Source organism: Oryza brachyantha, chromosome 1 (assembly GCF_000231095.2).
Source record: "Oryza brachyantha chromosome 1, ObraRS2, whole genome shotgun sequence".
Lineage (NCBI taxonomy): Eukaryota > Viridiplantae > Streptophyta > Magnoliopsida > Poales > Poaceae > Oryza > Oryza brachyantha.
Window position 1 is genome coordinate 20,674,231 of NC_023163.2, and position 19,731 is coordinate 20,693,961.

Below are 19,731 nucleotides of genomic sequence, written 5' to 3' on the forward strand. Positions count from 1 at the left end.
GACTAAAAGGGCTGGAGTAGTGAAGTGGCGTTCATTGGCTCTGAATGAACCATCAATCTCTCGCCGTTGCTACAAAATCTCGAGGGCACATGAGGCCACGTTTCCCAGCATTTCCACATGATTTTCTGCTGGATATAGTGAGTGCACCACCCCCATGGTCCATCTCCCCTATCCATCCTCACAAGATTTTATGTGATTAATTAGCTTAATTATATTATTATTCCTGTTTTATTTATGTAATAAGAATTTTGATTTTATATAAATTTATATGTGTACTAATAAATCTAAACACATACTCCCTCTATCAAAAAAACAAATTCTCCGGTTTCCGTGTCCAACGTTTGACCATCCGTCTTATTTGAAAATTTTTTAAGAAATTAGAAAAAAATTAGTCACACGTAAAGTACTATTCATGATTTATCATCTAATAAAAACAAAAATATCAATCGCAAAAAAATTTAAATAAGACGAAGAGTCAAAAATTAAAGGTAAAAAGTGAAAAATTGATTTATTTTAGGACGGGGAGTAAAAGATATATGTATTCTATCTAAATTTAAAAAGTCTTATGATCATTATTTTACTAAAAAAATTAATAATCCTTGTTGATTGATCAAAAAAGTACACATAAAGAGTCGCAGTGGGAGAAGTAAAAGCGAGCGGGATGGCCGTCTCTTCCGCTATATAAGGGGTCGCCTCTACCCAACCAACCCCTCCGGCTCGGGCCTCCTCACCGCGCATCCATGGCGAACATCCCCTCCACCGCAGCAGACGCATCCGGGTTCAAGCTATTCGGGAAGGTGATCCAACCTGATGGGCAGCGGGCTGCAGAAGAGAGTGCAGCGGCGCAGGCGCCTCCGCATCCGCCCGCGCCGCCGGTGATGGAGGCAGCAGCGGCAGCGGCAGCGGCGTCGTCGCAGGCGGCGGGCGGCGGCGGCGGAGGGGGAGGGGGGGAGCCGCTGCCGTGCCCGCGGTGCGGGAGCAGGGAGACCAAGTTCTGCTACTTCAACAACTACAACGTGCGGCAGCCGCGCCACCTCTGCCGCTCCTGCCGCCGGTACTGGACGGCCGGCGGCGCCCTCCGCCGCGTCGCCTCCGCGTCCCCCGGCCGCCGCAGGCCCCGCCCCAGCGCCGCGCGATCGGCCTCCGCAGCAGCAGCAGCCACCGCCGCCTCCGCGGCGTCCTCCCCCGCGGCCGCCCCCGCCGCCTCCGAGGGTGCGGAGAGCGTTGACTCGCGGTCGTAGGCGTGGGCGCGGCGTGGTGGCTCGGCTCGCCTCGAGGCTTCCTCACATGCTCGCGGCACGGGTGACGTCATCCTCCCGGGCGCGGCCCGGGCCCACGCGTTGGATGAGTCTCCTCTTCCACTTTTTGGCATTTTTCTGGGTTAGATTTCTGTTTTTTTTTTTGAGATACCATTTTAGGATTCTTTTGGTGGCCAAATGGATGAGGCCAGCAACGAAAGAGATAAGAAAGGGAAAAAAATTGGAAATTTGGGTGCTTTCAAAATTGGTAGGCAGTTCAAATGAATGTACTACTAGCAGTAGCAGCAGCAGCAGCAGCAGGGCCTCGAGGCAGTGATGAATCGGAGTGGCAGATTAAGCCGTGATTTATTGAAAATTTTTCGTCTTGTTGAGTTCTTTTGGTGCCCTTGCTTGTCCCCTTGTTTTGGCCCTGCACAATTCAGCTAATTATTAGAAGCATTCAATAGATCATGTGTTCATGTGGTACCTGTGAGGCTGTGGCAATACTGAGTTGCTGTAGTCCGTAGATGTGCAATAAATGGAATGTATACGGGGTTGGTGTGTGTACTTGACTAACGACTTCTTGTCGATCATTTTTGGGCAAATGAGAGAGTCACAGATGTCGTGAAATTCCTGACAAAATTCATGTTTTCCAAAAAAGATGTTTTATGGACACATCTTATTTCTTAGTACTGCTACTGCTCCAGGAGTATGAAGAAAGTATAGTCAATAGCATGAAGAAAGGCATATTCCAGGAGGACCAGGACAAAGGAAAAACAACACTACATCTTCCAAAGAAAGGGTAAACACATCAGGGTAGAAATTTTATAGTAATAACGGTTCAACTGTTCATGGTGGTGATGATATGGTGCTAGTTTTGTTTATTTGTTCTCCTTGTCAAACAATAAACATTACAGTAATTGTCTCAGATCCCATGTGCACTGTGATTGCCTTTACACATGCCATTTTAAAACAAGTCAGCATTGGTGCAGATGCATTTTTCACACAGTACAGGGAACAATGTGACAATGTCATAAATGCACTTACACATTCCAGTTAAGTACTAGTACTTGAAAAGAGTTATCCAGTTCATGAAAAAAAAGGCTTCCATAGGATTCCCCAAGCTTATTGAATTCAGCTGTATTGACATCCTGTGTTATTTGCATTCAGAATTGGTCATGAGTCCTGGCTATATATTGTTATGCATACTGCTAATATAAGATAAACCATACAATTCAGTGGTCACTGAACCAAAAGTTTAAGGTGTACATAAATGTTCATGATTGACGTGTAAAATGGGATGAAGTTGACTACACGCCTATGTACTGATTTTCTATTGTGCAGTTATAGTAAAATTGAAGGCATCATTATGATTAACCAGTCAAGATTCAGATGGTATCCTTGTCTCCCTCCTTGACGACTCAGCCAACATCTTATCCTGGTAACATATTCAGATTGGATCCTTATAAAACCTTGACCTGTAAAAAATAGCAGAAGCTGGATCAGGATTAGAGAGACAGAAGATACTTCAAAAAGTGCATACTCATATGTATGCCTGAAAAAATTCTGCTTCTAAGGTACAATAGGTGTAAAATCTTCAAAATCATTTAATAGTTGGAATCACATAATTCAGCTGTAATAAGTACATTTATACTAGCAATTTAATAGCACTGCTGACAGCAAAAGATACTGAAATTGGTACTACTACTTCAAGTCTATGATTATGCGGCTTCAAAGGCACCATGAAACCATGAGGGCTTATTAACTTTCTCAATGATCACTTGTACGTAATTACATGCATTGGCTGCAACTATACTCATAACTACTTGAAAACTATTGTTGACCTGACATAGGCAAATGTTAATATCGAGTTGAAAATATAAAATCTTGCACCTTACTATCTTTGACATCTTGGTGACCAAATCTTCCCTCAGGGCAACTACCTTTATTTTCTATTCACCAGAACTATGTTCAAACTTCACGATTTCCAACTTCAGGTATGGATTCTTGAATTGCTTGAACAAATGTTGCAATCTTGTAGGTGAAAAACCCAACAAGCATCGGTATCAATTCCAGGTGCATGAAACCATAATCTGGAACTAATATCCTGCAGCAGAACAGCAAGCAGCCAAGCACAGACATGCAAGTAAGAAAACCACTTAATTTGTTCCACAGTTTGAATATTCAAACAGTAAAAGTTTACTAGGATGCCATCTACTTACCCATTCCATCGGTTATACGTCATCACTAATACCACTGGAATAAGCAATCTTGGTTGGGCAGCAGCACTCCTGTAAATATGCAGGAACAGCTATTGTCTTTATAGTCTACACAAGCATATTTTAAAAGTTGGCCTAGCTTTTATTCATATTGGTAATTCTGTTGTAGGAGTTTTATAGAAAAGATACAGGGTGACCAACATACTTGAAGGGCATTGTATAATAAATGAGGGAAGTTCAGATGATGAAAAATCTTATCAATATTTTTTTCTGGATATGCCCCTAAAAGAAGGAAGATTTACCAGTCTTAATTAGTTCTAATAAAGGCTAGTTGAACAGGAACAGTCACCCGCATGAAGAATGGGGGACTGACTGCTGGAATTTTATAACCAGAGCAAAACCACGTTTGGACAGGTCAACCAATCTTGTGCGCAATAGAGTCTAGAGAGGTTTAGCACGTCTCAAGGAATAAATCTCAAGCTTGAAACCTGACTGTACGAAAGATCTTCTGATTGTTGGTTTGATTAAATGTGTTATGACCCAGGGTCAGGCAATGCAATGAGCAAGGCCAAATATTTCTGCAGCTCACAGCAACTACAGAACTTATCTTGCCATCCAAGGGACCCCCCTCATCTATACCTTAAGTTTAAGAAGCGCAATCTTTGGTTATTTCCATACCTGTTGTTCTTATCCAACCTTTAGTTGGAAACTGTTATCTGGGCCTCAAATTCTTGGTTACCATCAACAAACACATTAAGATGTTCCATGATCTACAGACCCTAACCGAACAAAGTTTCATTTCAATGTCTTCAGTTATAAAAGGAGCCAATTCTATTCAAATGCGGTCGAGCATATTGTCTTACACATTGATAATATAAACTGTGGTCTTTGAGATCACAAAGCCTTAGTAGCTGAGTCAAACTAGACCAAATATGAGAAAAATATTTTCAAGTGCTTATCCACAAGTACCGTTTGAAGAACAACATAATGAAACATACTTTACAGTTTCTCCAGTTCCACCCGCTAAGGAATCAACACTGGTTCCAAGCATGCGGAGATACAGGATAGATCCAATCAGCCCTGCACCAAAGCTGAAGTGCAACCAGTATCAATGCAAAGCATATTAGTCCCAAAAAGTGGTAACCAGAAACATCACTGTCATGCTTGTATTGACATATATAGCCAAAAATCAGAACCGGAGTCTAGCATTTCAATACACAAATATATAATCAGTTGTTGGAAAAATCACTAAATAAATAGCAATGTTACTCATCAACATAATCAATCCAAAGTATACCTCACAGCAATTTCAGGAGAGTAGGAAAAATAGGCGGAGATTACACCAATGCCACCAATACCCAAAGTAAGTAACTGCAATCTTTGTTTCAACTGCAAAACATCCCACAATGTGAGCAAAGACCAATAGATAAGCCACAAATATTTGGATTATCAAGGAACATGTCACTAATTTTGGACAGTGCAGTTTCTGAAATGTTCGACAGACTGACACCCAAATGAATGACTAGAAAGAAGAGCGATATACCTCTAGATATTGCTCCCTGGACTTAGCTGCCAATACCTCAGGGTCCCCTTGCTGCACCCTTGACTTTGACTCCCTTAGTATGACATCCTAAAGGGAATAAAAGAACGCAGATCAAAACTATATGAAGTAACGTCATATACATGCTAAACACAAACAATTAGAAGACTATCACATGTAGACCTCAATAAATACCTAGATTTACCGATAAATCAGTGTCAGCATTACAGTGACTTAGGTGGTGTTCAGATTGGAAAATTTTTTGGAAGAAGTGTCACGTCAAATGTTTGACCGGATGTTGGAAGGGGTTTTCGGACACGAATGAAAACACGAATTTCACGGCTAGCCTGAAAACCGCGAGACGAATCTTTTGAGCCTAATTAATCTGTCATTAGCACATGTTGGTTACGGTAGCACTTATGACTAATCATAAACTAATTAGGCTTAAAAGATTCGTCTCAAGATTTCTTCCATAAATATACAATTATTTTTTTAGTTCATCTATATTTAATGCTTTATTTAGGTGTCCAAAAATTCGATGTGATGTTTTTAGAAAAAAATTTTGGGAACTAAACAAGGCCTTACACTGCCACCAGTGGCTGCCTTAGCCGCTCGGTCCCACTTTGCCTGTTCCTGGCGCGTCGGGACTAGTCTCCATCTAGGAGATGCAGCACCATTCACAGCCTATATATGAAGTCCAAAAATTGAACTGAGCACCATCTTCAGTAGACCATAACAAAGGGAAGAGATATGAACAATGAGATAACGAGTTGTCACCTCAGCTCCAATGGCCCGCCCCCGCCAGGCAGCCTCAACCTGGGTTTGCAAGATCGGCCTGGTCGGCGCCTGAAGCTCCTTGCTCAGATCAACCTCCACACTGCAATACGCACGACAGGTCAGTAAACACCACGCACACCTAACTCGTGAGCAGAAAATCCGATAGAAGGTGAGGTGAAAGAGTAACCTGTCAAGGCTCATCGCGCGGTTGATGCTCAGAAACCCCGATTCCGCGTCCTCATCCACCTGCTCAGACGAACTACTGCTTTAGAAACATAGATAGATTGGCATACAGCGCAGGGAGGCAACCTAATCTCGTTGAGAATTTTGGAACAAATGAGACCACGGATGCTTGGAAACTTTACAGAGCAAGTTGAGTGTGAGGCTCGTCGTACCGGGGTAAGGCGGGGGATGGTGGGGGGCGTGTCGGCGCCGCCGTTGGCGATGACGCGCTCCATGTGGGGGAGGAAGTCCTTGTTCCAGATGAAGTCGTCGGTGTTGCCCACGGGGTCGCGGTCCTCCTTCCCCATCCAGTACTTCCGCGGCTTGGGCGTCGCCGGCCCGCCGCCGTACTCCCCCGGCGCCATCCCCGTCGACCACTTCTGCGGCTTCTTCTTTGGCAGTATCACCTTCACCGGCCTCCGCCCCGCCGGCTGATCCGCCACCGCAGGAGCAGGAGCGGGAGCAGCCGCCTCCCCCGAGGCCGCCGACGCGCGCGGCGGCCGCACGGAGGCTGCCCGACCGGCGGCGAGAGCGAGCAGCGACATCGCGTCGGGTCGGGTCGCGCGAAATATCTCCCGCGCGGGCGGTGGGGAGCCGGAGAGCGGAGGGAGTGATCCGGATGGACACGGACGGGTGAACGGGAGAGAAACACCTCGTGGCGTCGCCAGAGCGAGAGCTGCGGCTCAGTTATACTACGCGGAACGGTTGAGCTCTGAGCTCCAGATCGCGCCAAGCTGGAGTTTAAATTGAAGCCGTTTTGCAATTGAATTTAAACTGAAGCAAATTTGTAACCGGGCTATTGGAAGTTTGGAATCTGCCCTGAAGAAAGGATAATAATCAACGGACACAAGATCTGTAATATGTAATGTTTTTTTGCTCTTTTCTCGCAGCAAAAAATAGTCCACAGTTTGAAATACGTATCCCATGTTCAGATTCAGAGACATCCAGGGAGAAGAAGCAGAAAGCAGCGCGTTACCAACTTACCATGCGTTTTGTACACACTGCTGCATCGGCAGTAACAGGTAACGGCGCTTTCTATTGGTCAAAAAGAGTCTACTTAAACGGTCTGTCATGCTATTCCAAAAAATATATATTCCAGTGGTATGGAGTCATGTTAGATCACATCAGATTTGCATATTGGGCATGAAATCCTCATCCGAAGCCACTTGTCAATGCACTGTGGAAGAAAAAGGCAAATATTCAGAAAAGATGGCAAGCTGAAATTTGTAAGTCAAAGCACTTCCAAGCAAATAACTGAAGAGTTTGCATATAATCCGTACATCTTTATGAAATTTATGCAGGCACGGTAAATGCCGGAGGGAAGCACCAGCGGCAGGGCAATCCAGACATATAGGGCAGGGTTCATCAGAACAACTTTCTCCCTGAAAAAGAGAGGATGCAGGATTAACTTACTAAATCTCCCCCAACAAACTGCATATCCATATTGCTCAAGCTAAATTCTGAACCTCAACTACGGATAGTGGCAGGTTGTTTATTTCATTGTCAGAAGCGCCCCTGTGATGGTTGTTGTCATCAAGACTTATTAGGTTCTCATAATCATCACTGATCAATAAAAAGAACAGTGATTAGTCAGAATACATATGCATCACTTAGTAGCTTCAGTCAAAGAAGCAGAACATCAGGGCCTCATCCCGTTATCCCCATTTCAAGATCTATGGTTCAAGCCACATTAGTGTTAACCTAATTGCACTTTAACATTATGAATCAGAATCAATAAGAATGTAATACCAAGTAGAAAGCATATGATGAATATGAGTATATTATACCAAAAAGCATGACTAAGCTCACAACTATGGCAAAAACATAACTGCCTGGCAGCAAAAATTCTATCAGAAAGGCATCAGTATAAACATGCTAAATACTTACTCATCAGATTCTGAAACAAATTCTTCCCCAAAGTTTCCAAATGCTTCTTGGAGTGAGTCCAGTATGGCCATGCGCTGCATTTTTTGTAAAAAAAAAAAAAACATCATCTTTGTAACAACAATGTCCCAATGAATTCACCCATCACAAGAAAAAGGGAGTTGCTTCGGTATTGTATAAGGGGTGTGAAGTAAGTGTTTTGCTTCTGTAGTCAACCTATTTGAGTTGATGAGATAAATGGCAAAACACAAAGGAGTACTGTTGGTGTTACTGCCTGTGCATAATAGAGAAAAACAAGGGAAGAACAACATGGGGGAATGCTAAGCTAGGTAAAAGCCTCTTGGTACTCCAACATAGCCATAGCATATATTACCGTTTCTAGATCCATGTTGTCCTCTCTGAAGCATCCTCTGGTCAACTGGGAGATAAGCATCTGGGAATAAGATAATGTGAGTGCAAAGTGAAAAACAACATGGGGGAATGCTAGTCAACAAGGAGTCTCACATTCTGTTGCTCTGTTTCAGCGCGGTTCGAGCTCCTTTGGAAACCCCTTCTGTTTGGCATTGAAGTCAGCACATGATCATTCACATATGCAGAAAGACTTTGAACTGGTGAGTGCCGGCCATATGAATACAAGTGTGCCATTGAACGGTCCCTTTGGTTCTGAGAAGAAAAATATTACATATCTTAATTAAAAGAGGATTGGATGGAGCTTCAGATAAATGATGGAAGTAAGTATAGATGATTAAGAACAATAGGGGATAAGTAAGTGTTTCGGGTCTTAAGTTTTCTCAAGAACAACAGTGAATAGTTAAGTGACTTGGTCAAGTTAGGTTTTATATGCTTACAGGGATATGAATTATGATCATCATGCCTTTTATCTCAATATTCAATTAGCAAGAAGTGATTGGCCCTTGCAGCTAACTTACTTGCAAGGTTCCAAGGTTCTCAATAAAAAATAAGCGTGGTAGCTGTGGTTTCAATAACATCAGACATATTTATTAATTTTAGTCATAACTGAAATCATGACATTATTCATAAAGATGAAAACAAAATTGTTGCAGGTCCTAATCATTTTTTCACAAGGATATATCAGGCCAGTGGTAACTTACAGAGCTAGATTGGCCTTCTCTGGCAGCATTTCTGGCGCGTTCCACATCTTCCTCCTGCAATGTCCAGGCTAGTGTTGTATCAACCTGCCAGATGCCAGCAACAAGCCAATAAGCAAGTCTTTAAAAATGTTCATCATTCACTAATGGAGATGTACAACTGAAGATGGGTGGGTGGGGAGGTTTAAACAACCAGGAAATTGGCTTATTGCCGAGTAATAAGTCCTTTGTCATAACAAACAAATAATTCAAATTGGCACCAAGCTAGCAAGATTGAGAAGTAATAATGAGTAACCACCTCTTCTAAATTTTGCAAGCCTGACTGTTCCTTGTTGAATTGCTCCTGAAGCATGCGTGCAAACTCCTCATCCGATTCAATTTGCCTGGTTTTTAACTGGTTCTCATCAGGAAGTGGGTAGTTGAGCCCCTTGATCCTAGATAACCATGTGGAGCTACCATCTTCCAAGAAAACATCATCAGCTCCAGTAACTTTATTAGTAGCTATAGAGCTCTGTCCCTGCATTGGAACCTCATCCTCTGTCTTGCCATTGTCCCGCGAATGCAACAGTGTGTCCACAGCAGCATCAGTAGGCCTTGCACCAAGAATTCCCTTCCAGTTGCCATATGGCATAGCAGAAGCAGCACTGTGAAGCAGCCCATGCTGTCCATGTCTCTCATGGAACCCCTTGCTGTCTGATCCTTCCTGAGGGACAGGGTGTGATCCGCCAAGCTGGACACACCAACATGCAGCTCCTTCATTTCCTCCGTTTCCACACTTGCTGACGACACCTCCCGCTCCCAATGTACATCCATGGGAGTGGAATGATTCTCTGCCAAGCAAAGGACCATCCGGCACTGACGCTCTCTCGAGTATCTTCTCCTCACCAACTTTTTCCTTGCCCTTGTTTACTTCCTGGTTCAGTGGTGGACGCATCAACACCGCCATCCTTTCCCGCTCGAGGAAGCTCTCCGACTCACAGTGCCCAGTTCTTGTGCAGACACTCCCCCGATCATGGTCGGGATCCGCCTCACAGGCAGCGCGCTTCCGATCAGGCGAGTGTAGGCACGCCTCATCCTTGGATTCAGACTCGGACTCTGACGACACCAGATCAAGCACCTCCATTCCCTGCAGACATTCAGGGGGAACCAATAAGATGAACATGCTAGTGAGATCAGCATCATCCACTTTATTTAAAGCACAAATTTCATTGCTAGTATACCATAAAAAAATAAGCTTCAGAATTACGTACACATATAAAGACAAAGCAACAATGCATCACAATGAATCATTATTACATATATACTACAAACTGAAGATAATCTTGCTAGCTATGATTGCAAGACAAAATAATTTAGCACCTGCAATAGTAAATTGTAGCACTTGATTAGAATTGAATATAGGAATCAGTAGTAACCATCAGATTTTTTTTTGTAACATAATTTCTTTTCATTTTTGCATATATACATATACATATATATATATATATATACATATATATATATATATATATATATATTTGAAACATGTTGCACACATTGTATCTTATTGGTTATGTACCTCACTGACTATATGAACAAAAGTCAAATCACTCACTTTAGCTCAAAAGGTATACGTAACTTTGAAAAGCATAAAGAAATTTGAGGATGTAATAAATATAGGACACTGCAGAAGATAGTCTTTTGGTTCAAGTATGTCATGGTATTTTTAGTCAAATTGGATAGTTCGATTTTTATATGTACAACATAGTCATCATGCACCATTGCACTTACAAAGGCTTGTTCGCTTATTGGTCACAAATGTCAGCTACCAGACAGAATTTGAGGTATGAGACAAGGGGACAAAGGGATGATAAAAAAAATCTGATCATAGAGGCTTTATAGATCTAATAGACTAATATGGCTAAGAACAAAAATGTTTAGCGATACCAGATATCTAACTTAAGGCATAAGATGGTACTGTAACCCAATTGGGTATAAAAACGGCTTTCATTAATAAGATGTAGTAACTCAATCAACGTAAAAAAATCGATAACTATACCTAATTTCAATCCATAATACTTTAAAATATATAAATTGAAAATAACCAGGTTCAACTATTTGTGATTGCTAGGATACCAGAATAAGACAATTAGATAAAAAAAATCAAGGGTCTTAGAATATCATATGTAACAACTGGTTTCAAGGCGAGGCAATGTAAACTTTGAGGATACACCCAGTACGTAAGTAGTAAGCTAGTAGAGGGTGAAACAATAGTTAAACTTTTACTGACAAGTGGTCCAGATTTAACAATTCTCAACGGACATTGCCCTGTCAATACCAGATCAAAAGGGAGAGCAAGACCAGCACAATTGCACTCTGTAAAGGGCTAAAGGGACTATTGTTTCATATTTGGTACCACAATTAGGTACCTAAGTGTTCAAATACATTGCAAGTGAGGTTTTGGTGATTCAGTGGCACATGGTACCGCATGTGATAAAAAAGGATTCAGAACCTTAAGTAGAGTTATTTCATGATGTGGGAAGCTTTCTGTTATCTCTATTAGGGCCAAGAAATAAAGTAGTATAATGACTAAACTTCTACACTTATAGCAACAAACAAAACAAAACAAAACAATTTAGTCAATTTTCAGGTTGACATTTAGGTTGAATTACAACCAGCCATATATGAGGACAATACATGTCCACACAAAAAATATTCTTTTCACCATGTATAACAAGATAATTGATTGGTTCTTAATCTGCTCGCTAAAGTGCTCTTTACTATCTACACAACATGCATAAAAATAAATCTATATACATTGGGATCTAGGAACTTAGAATGTACTTCCAGGAAAAGGATAAACCACAAGTTGACAAAACCAAATATATACTGTGCTAGCCTTCGGTTATATTTGAGGAACGTAAATTTCTGGACAGGTGTTATAAGTCTATCAATAATTTGAGAAATTATTGCAATTCTGGTTTATACACAAGGGAAGTGTTTAGCTAACATAAATAAAGTTGCAGTAGGTACAAATAAACAATTTTTAATTTATCACGCCAAGCAAAGTTCAGAAAGAAGAATATGGACTACTACTTAAAACATATGTTACAAATGTTGGTAAATTGCATGCAAGTAAGCAAAATAGAAAATGTGTCATGCTAACCAAACTTTTGATCCAATGGGGTTCTCATTCATATAAGCTTTGTAACATCCCTGCCCTCGAAGAATCAATGATAGGGTCATTTGATCCATTAATAATAAAAGAACACGCTTTAATGCAAAATCACAAAACAACAGATATTTTTGCACTGCTGCTTGGCTGCCAAGAAGTAGTCAATGCAGTAGATTTCAGAAAAATGATCATGGGTCTGACTTGGATGCAATACCCAACCACCAATTTTGTTATCCGATCTAATGCAACTCAAATTTATCTAAAAGAAATTAGCTATCGTTAGCATTTCCTAGGAACAGAAAAAGAAATAAACTCCTGAATAAATTTTCAGATAAGAAATAAGTGAATTTGATTTGATTTTTGAATCCTGCTATACTGCTAGACACATGGCAAATATCTCAGGGAAAAACACTCAAAGATCAAATTCTGAATTCATAGAAGACCTCATCCTGAAAGTTTTGCAGTTTTATATTTATCCATTAAATTAAACCGATATGGCATTAAGAAATAGATGCAAGATCATTAATTGTATGGTTCATGGTGAAATTAGTACTTTGATAGGCAAATTACCATGGTTACTAACATACACATCAACCAATAAATTTTTGTAGATGAACTTTTATACCGTCAGCACCTTACGAAGTTAGAATCAGCAAAAGCAGAGAAATTCATGTGTTTGTTCAAACATAAAAGTAAGTTGCAGAGCTGCAATTGATCATGGATTACTGCATTTGTTATATACGACAATATTATCATGGCCTAATCCCTCTTGACAGCACATACCCAGATTAAAATAAAATCACTACTATGGAGAACAAATGATTCCCACAACAAACACAGAATAATACAAAGAGGCCGGAAGGCATAGGCTTGCCTCCATGACTGTTATGGCGTGCAACAATGCTACCTTCCCAGCCACTGCGCTGATCGCCTCATTTAGTCCAACAAGCAAGTTCTACAAAGAAATCAAAAGATAAAGTATCAGTCCGCTATTAAGGAAGCAAAGTAGCAAACCAAACCCTAGGTATATAAAGGGGAAGCAAGAGAAAGCAGGGAGGGAAGAAATCACCACCAGCGGCGTCGGCGTCGGCGGGGGCGAGCGGCGGCGGCGGCGGCGTCGGCGTCGTCGGCGGGGGCGAGCCGTGCCCGTGCGTCGCTTGCGTGCGTGCGTCGTTCCCCTTTCCTATTTATTTTTTCCGTTTCCCTTTTTGTTTGGGAATTGCGAGACAGCAGCCGGCTGTTCTATTTTGGTTCTCACAGCAGGTGCAATAGCAGCCTATAAATCAGGTATAAACATATTTTAAAGAGATAAGAGAAGAGAAAAGAGAGGTAGACTATATTAATTTATAGTCAGCTACACACGTGCTCCAAGACAAAATATGTGTATGACATGTGAGACTATATATTGATGTTTTGTATGTACTATTGTATAGATTGAATATAGATAAATTAAAGCCAGTAGTGGCTATACTATTGAACTTGCTCTCAGGCGGATTTTTTTGCCCGTTCGATGGTCTTTCCGATTCGTGCGGGGTACAGGCCAGCTTGGAGCCCGGCAAAAAAACAAGCGAGGCGGCTCACTTATATCAAATTTATCTTTTGCCTAGTCACTGTGCTTTCGGTTTTGAGCAAGGATGATTTTTTAGTGAACAAAGGGACATGTCCTGTTCTGTTTAGGAGTCAGGGGATGGTGTGTTAGGCTAGCGCTTGAGCTCCTACTTATAAAATTTTCAGAGCAACGATGATGTTGTGTGATCTGAGCGAGGATGAATGGATGGGTAGCAGAATTTTCCTTAAGAACCGAAGGGTCTTGAAACATGAAATATGAATTAATGCTTTTTTCTTGATACTTATAGTACTTATTAGTACTATATAAGAATTTTTGTGTGCTAAATGGTACTATTATTACTTAGGCCGCGTTCGTTTGGCCCCCTATGTTAACTTGCCCTCTTGTTTTTTCGTGCGTACGTTTCTTAAACTGCTAAACGGTGTATTTTTTATAAAAAGTTTCTATAACAAAGTTGTTTTAAAAAATTATATTAATATATTTTATATTTTTAATAATTATTAATTAATTAATCATGTACTAATATATTACTATGTTTTCCGTGTCAGGAATAAGTTAACTTATCCTCCTCAACCGAACGCGACCAAATAATGTAGTAGTACAATTTAGCGTATTAACACCCAAATAACTTTCACTTCACGAAAAACTTTCATACATTTTTTAAACTACAAAGAATTCATGTGGTAAATATTTACTATAAATTATATGATCATTTAATATTTAATTTAAATATATCTTTAAGACACGAAAACATATGGTGCAAATTTTCGCTAAGCGCCCCGCAATTTGCTGATTCGGCTGTGGATCCGAAAAAAACCCGAACAGATAATAAAAATCTTTAAAACAGTATAGAGACTTGCAACCAGGTTTCTCTTACCGTTTCTCCTGCATGGTAACCGCAAAAACCGGAACAAATTTAAAATAAAAAAATTTAAATTCAAAACCACACGGTAAACACGGTTACTGCGAGGTTTTGAAAGGTTGCCGTGCGGTTTCACATGGCAAGTACTTACTGAAACAACGCATGACAACAGCGAAAACGTGGTTTTCCACGCGGTTTTTTAGCCGAACCGCAGTTACCACGAGAAAATCGCGGGTGTGATGTCAAATTAAAAAAATATTTAAAAAATCTTTAAAAAACATGAAAAGTAGAAAAATATTTTGTAACTATATTTATGAGTTGTGACATAGGAAAAATAGAAAAATAGAACATGTTTTAGAAAAAACAAGAAACTTTTTACATGAACTTTTCTAAATTTTTAATGTTGAATTTTTAATATTGCAACATAGAAACATCGTCATATCACCCTTCTCACACCAATAGTAAGTAATAATAAATTGCGTCACAACTATACATACTACCAATTATTTAACGTGCACGTATAATTTTTTATTTTTCTCCATACATATTTTCTATATATTCATCGTTATATATTTGTATTTCAACATTATATATCCTAGTGTCTAGTGTAAATTAATAATGACTTAACAATAAAATATTATTAACCATCTTCCTTTAAAATATTATTTACAATAGGCTATTTTTAAATTTTGTTTCCTGAAATTCTCGTTTATGATTTTTTAATTACGCCGAAAATATATTTTTTCATGAATTTCTTTAACAAAACTACACTATATATCCACATATACATATATATTTTTTTATTAAATTTTCTTAAATTTTTTAAGTTTTTCTCAAATTTAAACTCGGTGACCCATGCCTCCACGGAGGCCGCAGTTTACCTCGCGCGGTTACCACGGTAACCCAAACCCTGCTTGCAACAGCAAAAGAATTATGTATACCTAACATTTTAGTTACAGACTTGCAACAGCAAAAGAATTAAACAGAAGCTCATGAGAGCGTGATTATCCAGAAAAAGAAGTGCAAGTAAAATAGCGGTCAACACTCAAAACCCGGCTCTTGCCGGAAACACGCAACACAATATCCGCATCTTTTGCGATACGAGCTACTCTAGCTGGTTCTCCATCAGAGAGCAGCAACGCACCGTGTCAGTCCATGAGCTTGACTCCTACTCTCCTAGAATCCTGGCAGCAATCTGGAAGAACAGAAACCAATGATATAACAGTAGTACATAATGTAGAACAGAAACAATGATAGATCTCTAACGATCGGCTGACAAAATCACATAATCATTATTGCAGAATCAACCAAGATCACATGCATCCAAGTGACAACTCAAAATGACAATCAGATTTTACTTGGGCCAGTTGGCCACCAGGTGATAATTCTTTGATTGTCAAAAATAAGTAACAAAACTTAGTTTCTCTTTTGCAAGACGGAAACAATCATACGATATAGCACAGTACTATGGACAAAAAAACAATGATAGTCAGCGCTCTATTCCAATAGAGTTAAGCAACGAGCAACTTCACCCAAGAAAAGAACAATACAAATATTACTTTGTTGTTACTACAATTTGCCAAAGGTAGTGAATGGTGACTGGTGAAACATGCTAAAGTCGAGTGTTTATATACTCGTATAGTATAATAATAATAATAATAATAATAATAATAATAATAATAATAATAATAATAATAATAACCGGTGTTTTCTAGTTCATTATGTTTTTTTTGTCTACCCACTAAGTACCTACTAATGCCCTGCCCTCAGAAAGACGCAAAGCCTGTTAATATGATTAAAATACAGAAACAACAAAGTTGACAGTATGGACAACCTACAAACACCTAAAGCAAGCCAGCATGCAGCACAACACACACCCCAACATACATTTTACATATAGTCAAAATTGAGATGCACAAGTGGTGTTATAACTAGCGATGAAACTCATAGACACGAGACATGAATTTGAATGGTAAAATTGGTTAGTGCTCTTCATACATATTCAGATAGAGTGCAAAGAAATTTTAAAAAAAATTATATAACCCAAGTCCAATAGGCAAAGCAAAAGCATGAATTCAACTGTATAAAGTAGAAAGACATATAGACATCAATAATTGGTGAGGTTGAGGCCTGAACTTTATGACGAGGTAGATTCCCTAGTATGCAGAAACTAAAGTGATAATTGCATTTCAAAATACTAAAAAAAAAAGAACTCTGCCATCTAAGGTTACATTAACCTGGCATTGACAAATTTAAGCATGTTGGAACATCTGAGATAGCTTAATATAACAGTCCACTGGGGGCCTAACATGACCACCATTATATAAATCTGCAACCAAACAAATAAATCTTTACCTAAACTCTGTTTATTAAATCATAGGTAAGCAGGGGTGCTTAGGAATGGCAGCGCAGCGAGAGACATGAGCATCTCCGAGGCACCATCAGGATGCTTCCTGTGTTTTGCCTTTGCAAGCTGAAGCTGCACGTCCACAAAAGCCTGCATCCGCTTGAGCTCCAGGTCCTTGAGGAACTTGATCCGCTGCCTCTCCATCTCCTCCGCGTGCCTCTGCTTCGCGAACTCCATGCGCTCATACATCTCAGAAAATGTTTCAACTGCCCTCGCCAGCTCCCCGAACCCTCCTCCCCCAACCTTCCTCCTCTTGCTACCACTGACGCCACCACCTGCAGCAGCAGCGCCACCAGAGCGAGATGACAGGGACCGTGACGCCGACTGCTGTGAGGCGTCGTCGTCATCGTCTTCGTAGTTGTTGTTAGGGATGTTGTAGCCATCTTCAGAATCAGATTCCGCCGCCGCGGCTGCAGCTATCTTGTTGAAGAGGAGGCCGGCGGACGGGAGATTTGACGCCTGGCGGTAGTTGGGCAAGGGGAGGGCCACGGCCGGCGTGGGTGACGGTGGCGAGGGGGAGCGCGATGGCGACTCCAGGCGCCTCCGCATCATGGGGAGCGCGCGGGGCGGGGACGGTTTCTTCCCGCCGCCGCCGCTGGCTCCGGCAGCGGAGAGGGTAGGGCCAACGAGCATGTCGAGGTGCCTGTAGAAGTACCAGGACGAGGGCGTCCCCCGCGCGCGCTCCGCCTTGTACTTCTTCTTGAGGGTGTCGACGCGGTTCTTGCACTGGATGTCGGTGCGCGCGGGCCGGCGGCGGGCGGACGCCCCCGGCCGCGTGTTGACGGCCTCGGCCACCTCCCGCCACTGCGGTTGGCGGAGGCTCCCGCGGTTGAGCTCGACGTAGCGGCTGCCCCAGGATTCGACGAGCGCCGCCGTCTCGCCGTCGCTCCAGCAGTCCTCCCGGTAGGGCAGGTTCGGGTTCGGCGGCGGCGGCTTCCCGTCCATCTCCCCCCGCCGCACCAGATCTCACGGCGAAACCCTAGAAAAAAAATAGAATTCCCCTTCTACGCGGAGACGCCGAGGCGGACGAACGGACGGGCAGGTGAGGTGGGGGGGATAGCGCCGCGCGGATAGATCGGTGTGAGCGGTGAGCCGGAGCGGCGGTGGGGAATAAAAAGAGGGGAGAGCGCGGCGAGGGGGGGTGCCGGCCCGTGGGCCGTGACCGAGGCGGAGAGGCACGTGGAGCCGCGGGGGCGGAGGCGGCATTGGGCGGCCGCCGTTGGATCGATCGGCTTCGTCACTCGTGTTGACCGGGGGGAGGAACGAGCCGGCGGTGGGAAAGGGGGCGGGGGGAAGTTGTTGTCGACTTATCGTGGCGGGGGCGTCGCGTCGGGGACGGAGTCGAATTAAAATCTCGCTCGGTTGGCCGGCGCGGCGCGGCGCGAGATCGCATGCGTGCGTACGGCGCGGACGGGATCGGTGGTGGACGACGACGCCCCGGGGGGGGGGGGGGGGGGGGGGGATGCCGTCCGGAGGGAGGACTCGTGTCGTGGGCGACGGTGCGTGGCAGAGGCGGACACGGCGGGCGGGGCGGCGCGTGCGTTGCTGGGTCGCGCCTCGTTTGGGTCGCCGTGGCGGGGAGAGAGAGAGAGACGGACTCGGACTTCGAAGAAGCATGTACAGTAGGCGTGCCCATGCCGTGGGCCAGTGATTGTGACCTTTTTTTTCGGAAAAGCTTTTAACACTGAGATTTAGAAATTTCTTTAGCAGAAGTGTCACGTCAAATGTTTAATCGGATGTTGGAAGGGGTATTTGGACATGGAAAACGAATTTCACGGCTAGCCTAGACGCGAGACGAATTTTTTGAGCCTAATTAATCCGTCCTAGCACATATTAGTTACCGTAGCACTTATGACTAATTAGGCTCAAAAGATTCGTCTTAATATTTCTTACATAGCTGTGTTAGTTTTTGTTCATCTATGTTTAATGTTTTATTTAGGTGTCCAAAAATTCAATGTGATATTTTTGGAAAAAAATTTAAGAACTAAACCAGGCCTAAATTATAGGTCTCGTATCGATCAATCCGGATCGAAATTTGGATTTTTTTTCCGTTGGAATAAAACAGACGGATTAGTCGTACTGTCTATGTTTACTGCTGCCTCCGTCCTAAATAAATTAATTTTTTAACTTTAATATAATATTTGAGTTTTTTTCAAAAAATGTATGATTAATAATTTTATTTTTATTATATGATAAAACATGAGTAATATTTTATGTGCGACTATATTTCTTAAATTTTTGAAAATTTTTCAAATAAGACGGATGGTCAAATGTTCGACACAAAAATCGAAAAATTGGTTTTTCTGAGACAGATGGAGTAAGCTTTATCGCATCCGCGTGATGGGGAGTAAGCTTTCTTAAAAAAGATGAATGGGTATATATTATTTAGATAAATCTAATCTTCTCCTTTAGACATTGTATGACAATAAGCTAGTCGCGTTAACTATGGAAGACGCACTTCACTGCCACCCTCCGCCGCTCTCCACAATTGCTTCTGGACGAAGCTCGCAGCAAGTAAACCCTAGGAGCCACGAGGGAATAATAAGGTTTGGTAGTCTGTGCACTTAGGGTGTGGGAGAGGGATTAAATGGCAAGCTCAGGGGAAAATACAAAAATAATGCACGCGTGTTATGCCGTGTTGATGCCCGGACTTAGTCAAACGAGTTTTGGACCGCGATGATACATTAAAACAAGATTTTGGATCTCAAAGTATACTTTGGAAGATCATAGATCTACGTGACACTTCGCTGCA

General features: G+C 42.0%; 4 protein-coding genes across 8 annotated transcripts; 1 reads left to right on the forward strand and 3 right to left on the reverse strand.

Moving 5' to 3' along the window:
- The first annotated feature begins 699 nt into the window (after positions 1–699).
- On the forward strand, positions 700–2,102 carry LOC121054654 (dof zinc finger protein 5-like). The gene has a single exon (XM_040524772.1). It carries the CDS (start codon positions 741–743, stop codon positions 1,239–1,241), a length of 501 nt encoding a protein of 166 aa, XP_040380706.1. The 5' UTR covers positions 700–740; the 3' UTR covers positions 1,242–2,102.
- Positions 2,103–2,203: 101 nt separating this feature from the next.
- LOC102703076 (protein CONSERVED ONLY IN THE GREEN LINEAGE 160, chloroplastic) lies at positions 2,204–6,659 on the reverse strand. 2 transcript variants are annotated; one of them, XR_001549444.2, is made up of 10 exons: positions 6,170–6,659; positions 5,962–6,020; positions 5,775–5,874; positions 5,583–5,681; positions 5,001–5,087; positions 4,755–4,846; positions 4,456–4,548; positions 3,461–3,529; positions 3,132–3,345; positions 2,204–2,716 (listed from the first exon to the last, which is right to left on the reverse strand). XR_001549444.2 is itself a non-coding variant. In XM_015832722.2 (10 exons), exons 1-9 carry the CDS (start codon positions 6,539–6,541, stop codon positions 3,210–3,212), a joined length of 1,107 nt encoding a protein of 368 aa, XP_015688208.1. In that variant the 5' UTR covers positions 6,542–6,659; the 3' UTR covers positions 2,204–2,716; positions 3,182–3,209. The 2 variants fall into 2 exon arrangements, 1 of the variants encoding a protein (XP_015688208.1); XM_015832722.2 differs by having other exon boundaries at positions 3,182–3,345.
- A 125-nt stretch (positions 6,660–6,784) lies between these two features.
- LOC102717671 lies at positions 6,785–13,359 on the reverse strand. 4 transcript variants are annotated; one of them, XM_040521968.1, is made up of 10 exons: positions 13,216–13,359; positions 13,018–13,098; positions 9,288–10,115; positions 8,993–9,076; positions 8,385–8,543; positions 8,254–8,298; positions 7,884–7,957; positions 7,463–7,559; positions 7,277–7,378; positions 6,785–7,173 (listed from the first exon to the last, which is right to left on the reverse strand). In XM_040521968.1, the coding sequence occupies exons 2-10, from the start codon at positions 13,021–13,023 to the stop codon at positions 7,111–7,113; spliced, it is 1,458 nt and encodes a 485-aa protein (XP_040377902.1). In that variant the 5' UTR covers positions 13,024–13,098; positions 13,216–13,359; the 3' UTR covers positions 6,785–7,110. The 4 variants fall into 4 exon arrangements, with proteins under 4 accessions (XP_040377902.1, XP_015692682.1, XP_015692676.1 ...); XM_015837196.2 differs by having other exon boundaries at positions 8,254–8,313; positions 13,216–13,358; XM_015837190.2 differs by having other exon boundaries at positions 8,254–8,313; positions 13,213–13,358.
- Positions 13,360–15,432: 2,073 nt separating this feature from the next.
- LOC102717951 (trihelix transcription factor ASIL2-like) lies at positions 15,433–18,296 on the reverse strand. Its single transcript, XM_006646131.3, has 2 exons — positions 16,928–18,296; positions 15,433–15,767 (listed from the first exon to the last, which is right to left on the reverse strand). Exon 1 carries the CDS (start codon positions 17,922–17,924, stop codon positions 16,947–16,949), a length of 978 nt encoding a protein of 325 aa, XP_006646194.2. The 5' UTR covers positions 17,925–18,296; the 3' UTR covers positions 15,433–15,767; positions 16,928–16,946.
- Positions 18,297–19,731: the final 1,435 nt, after the last annotated feature.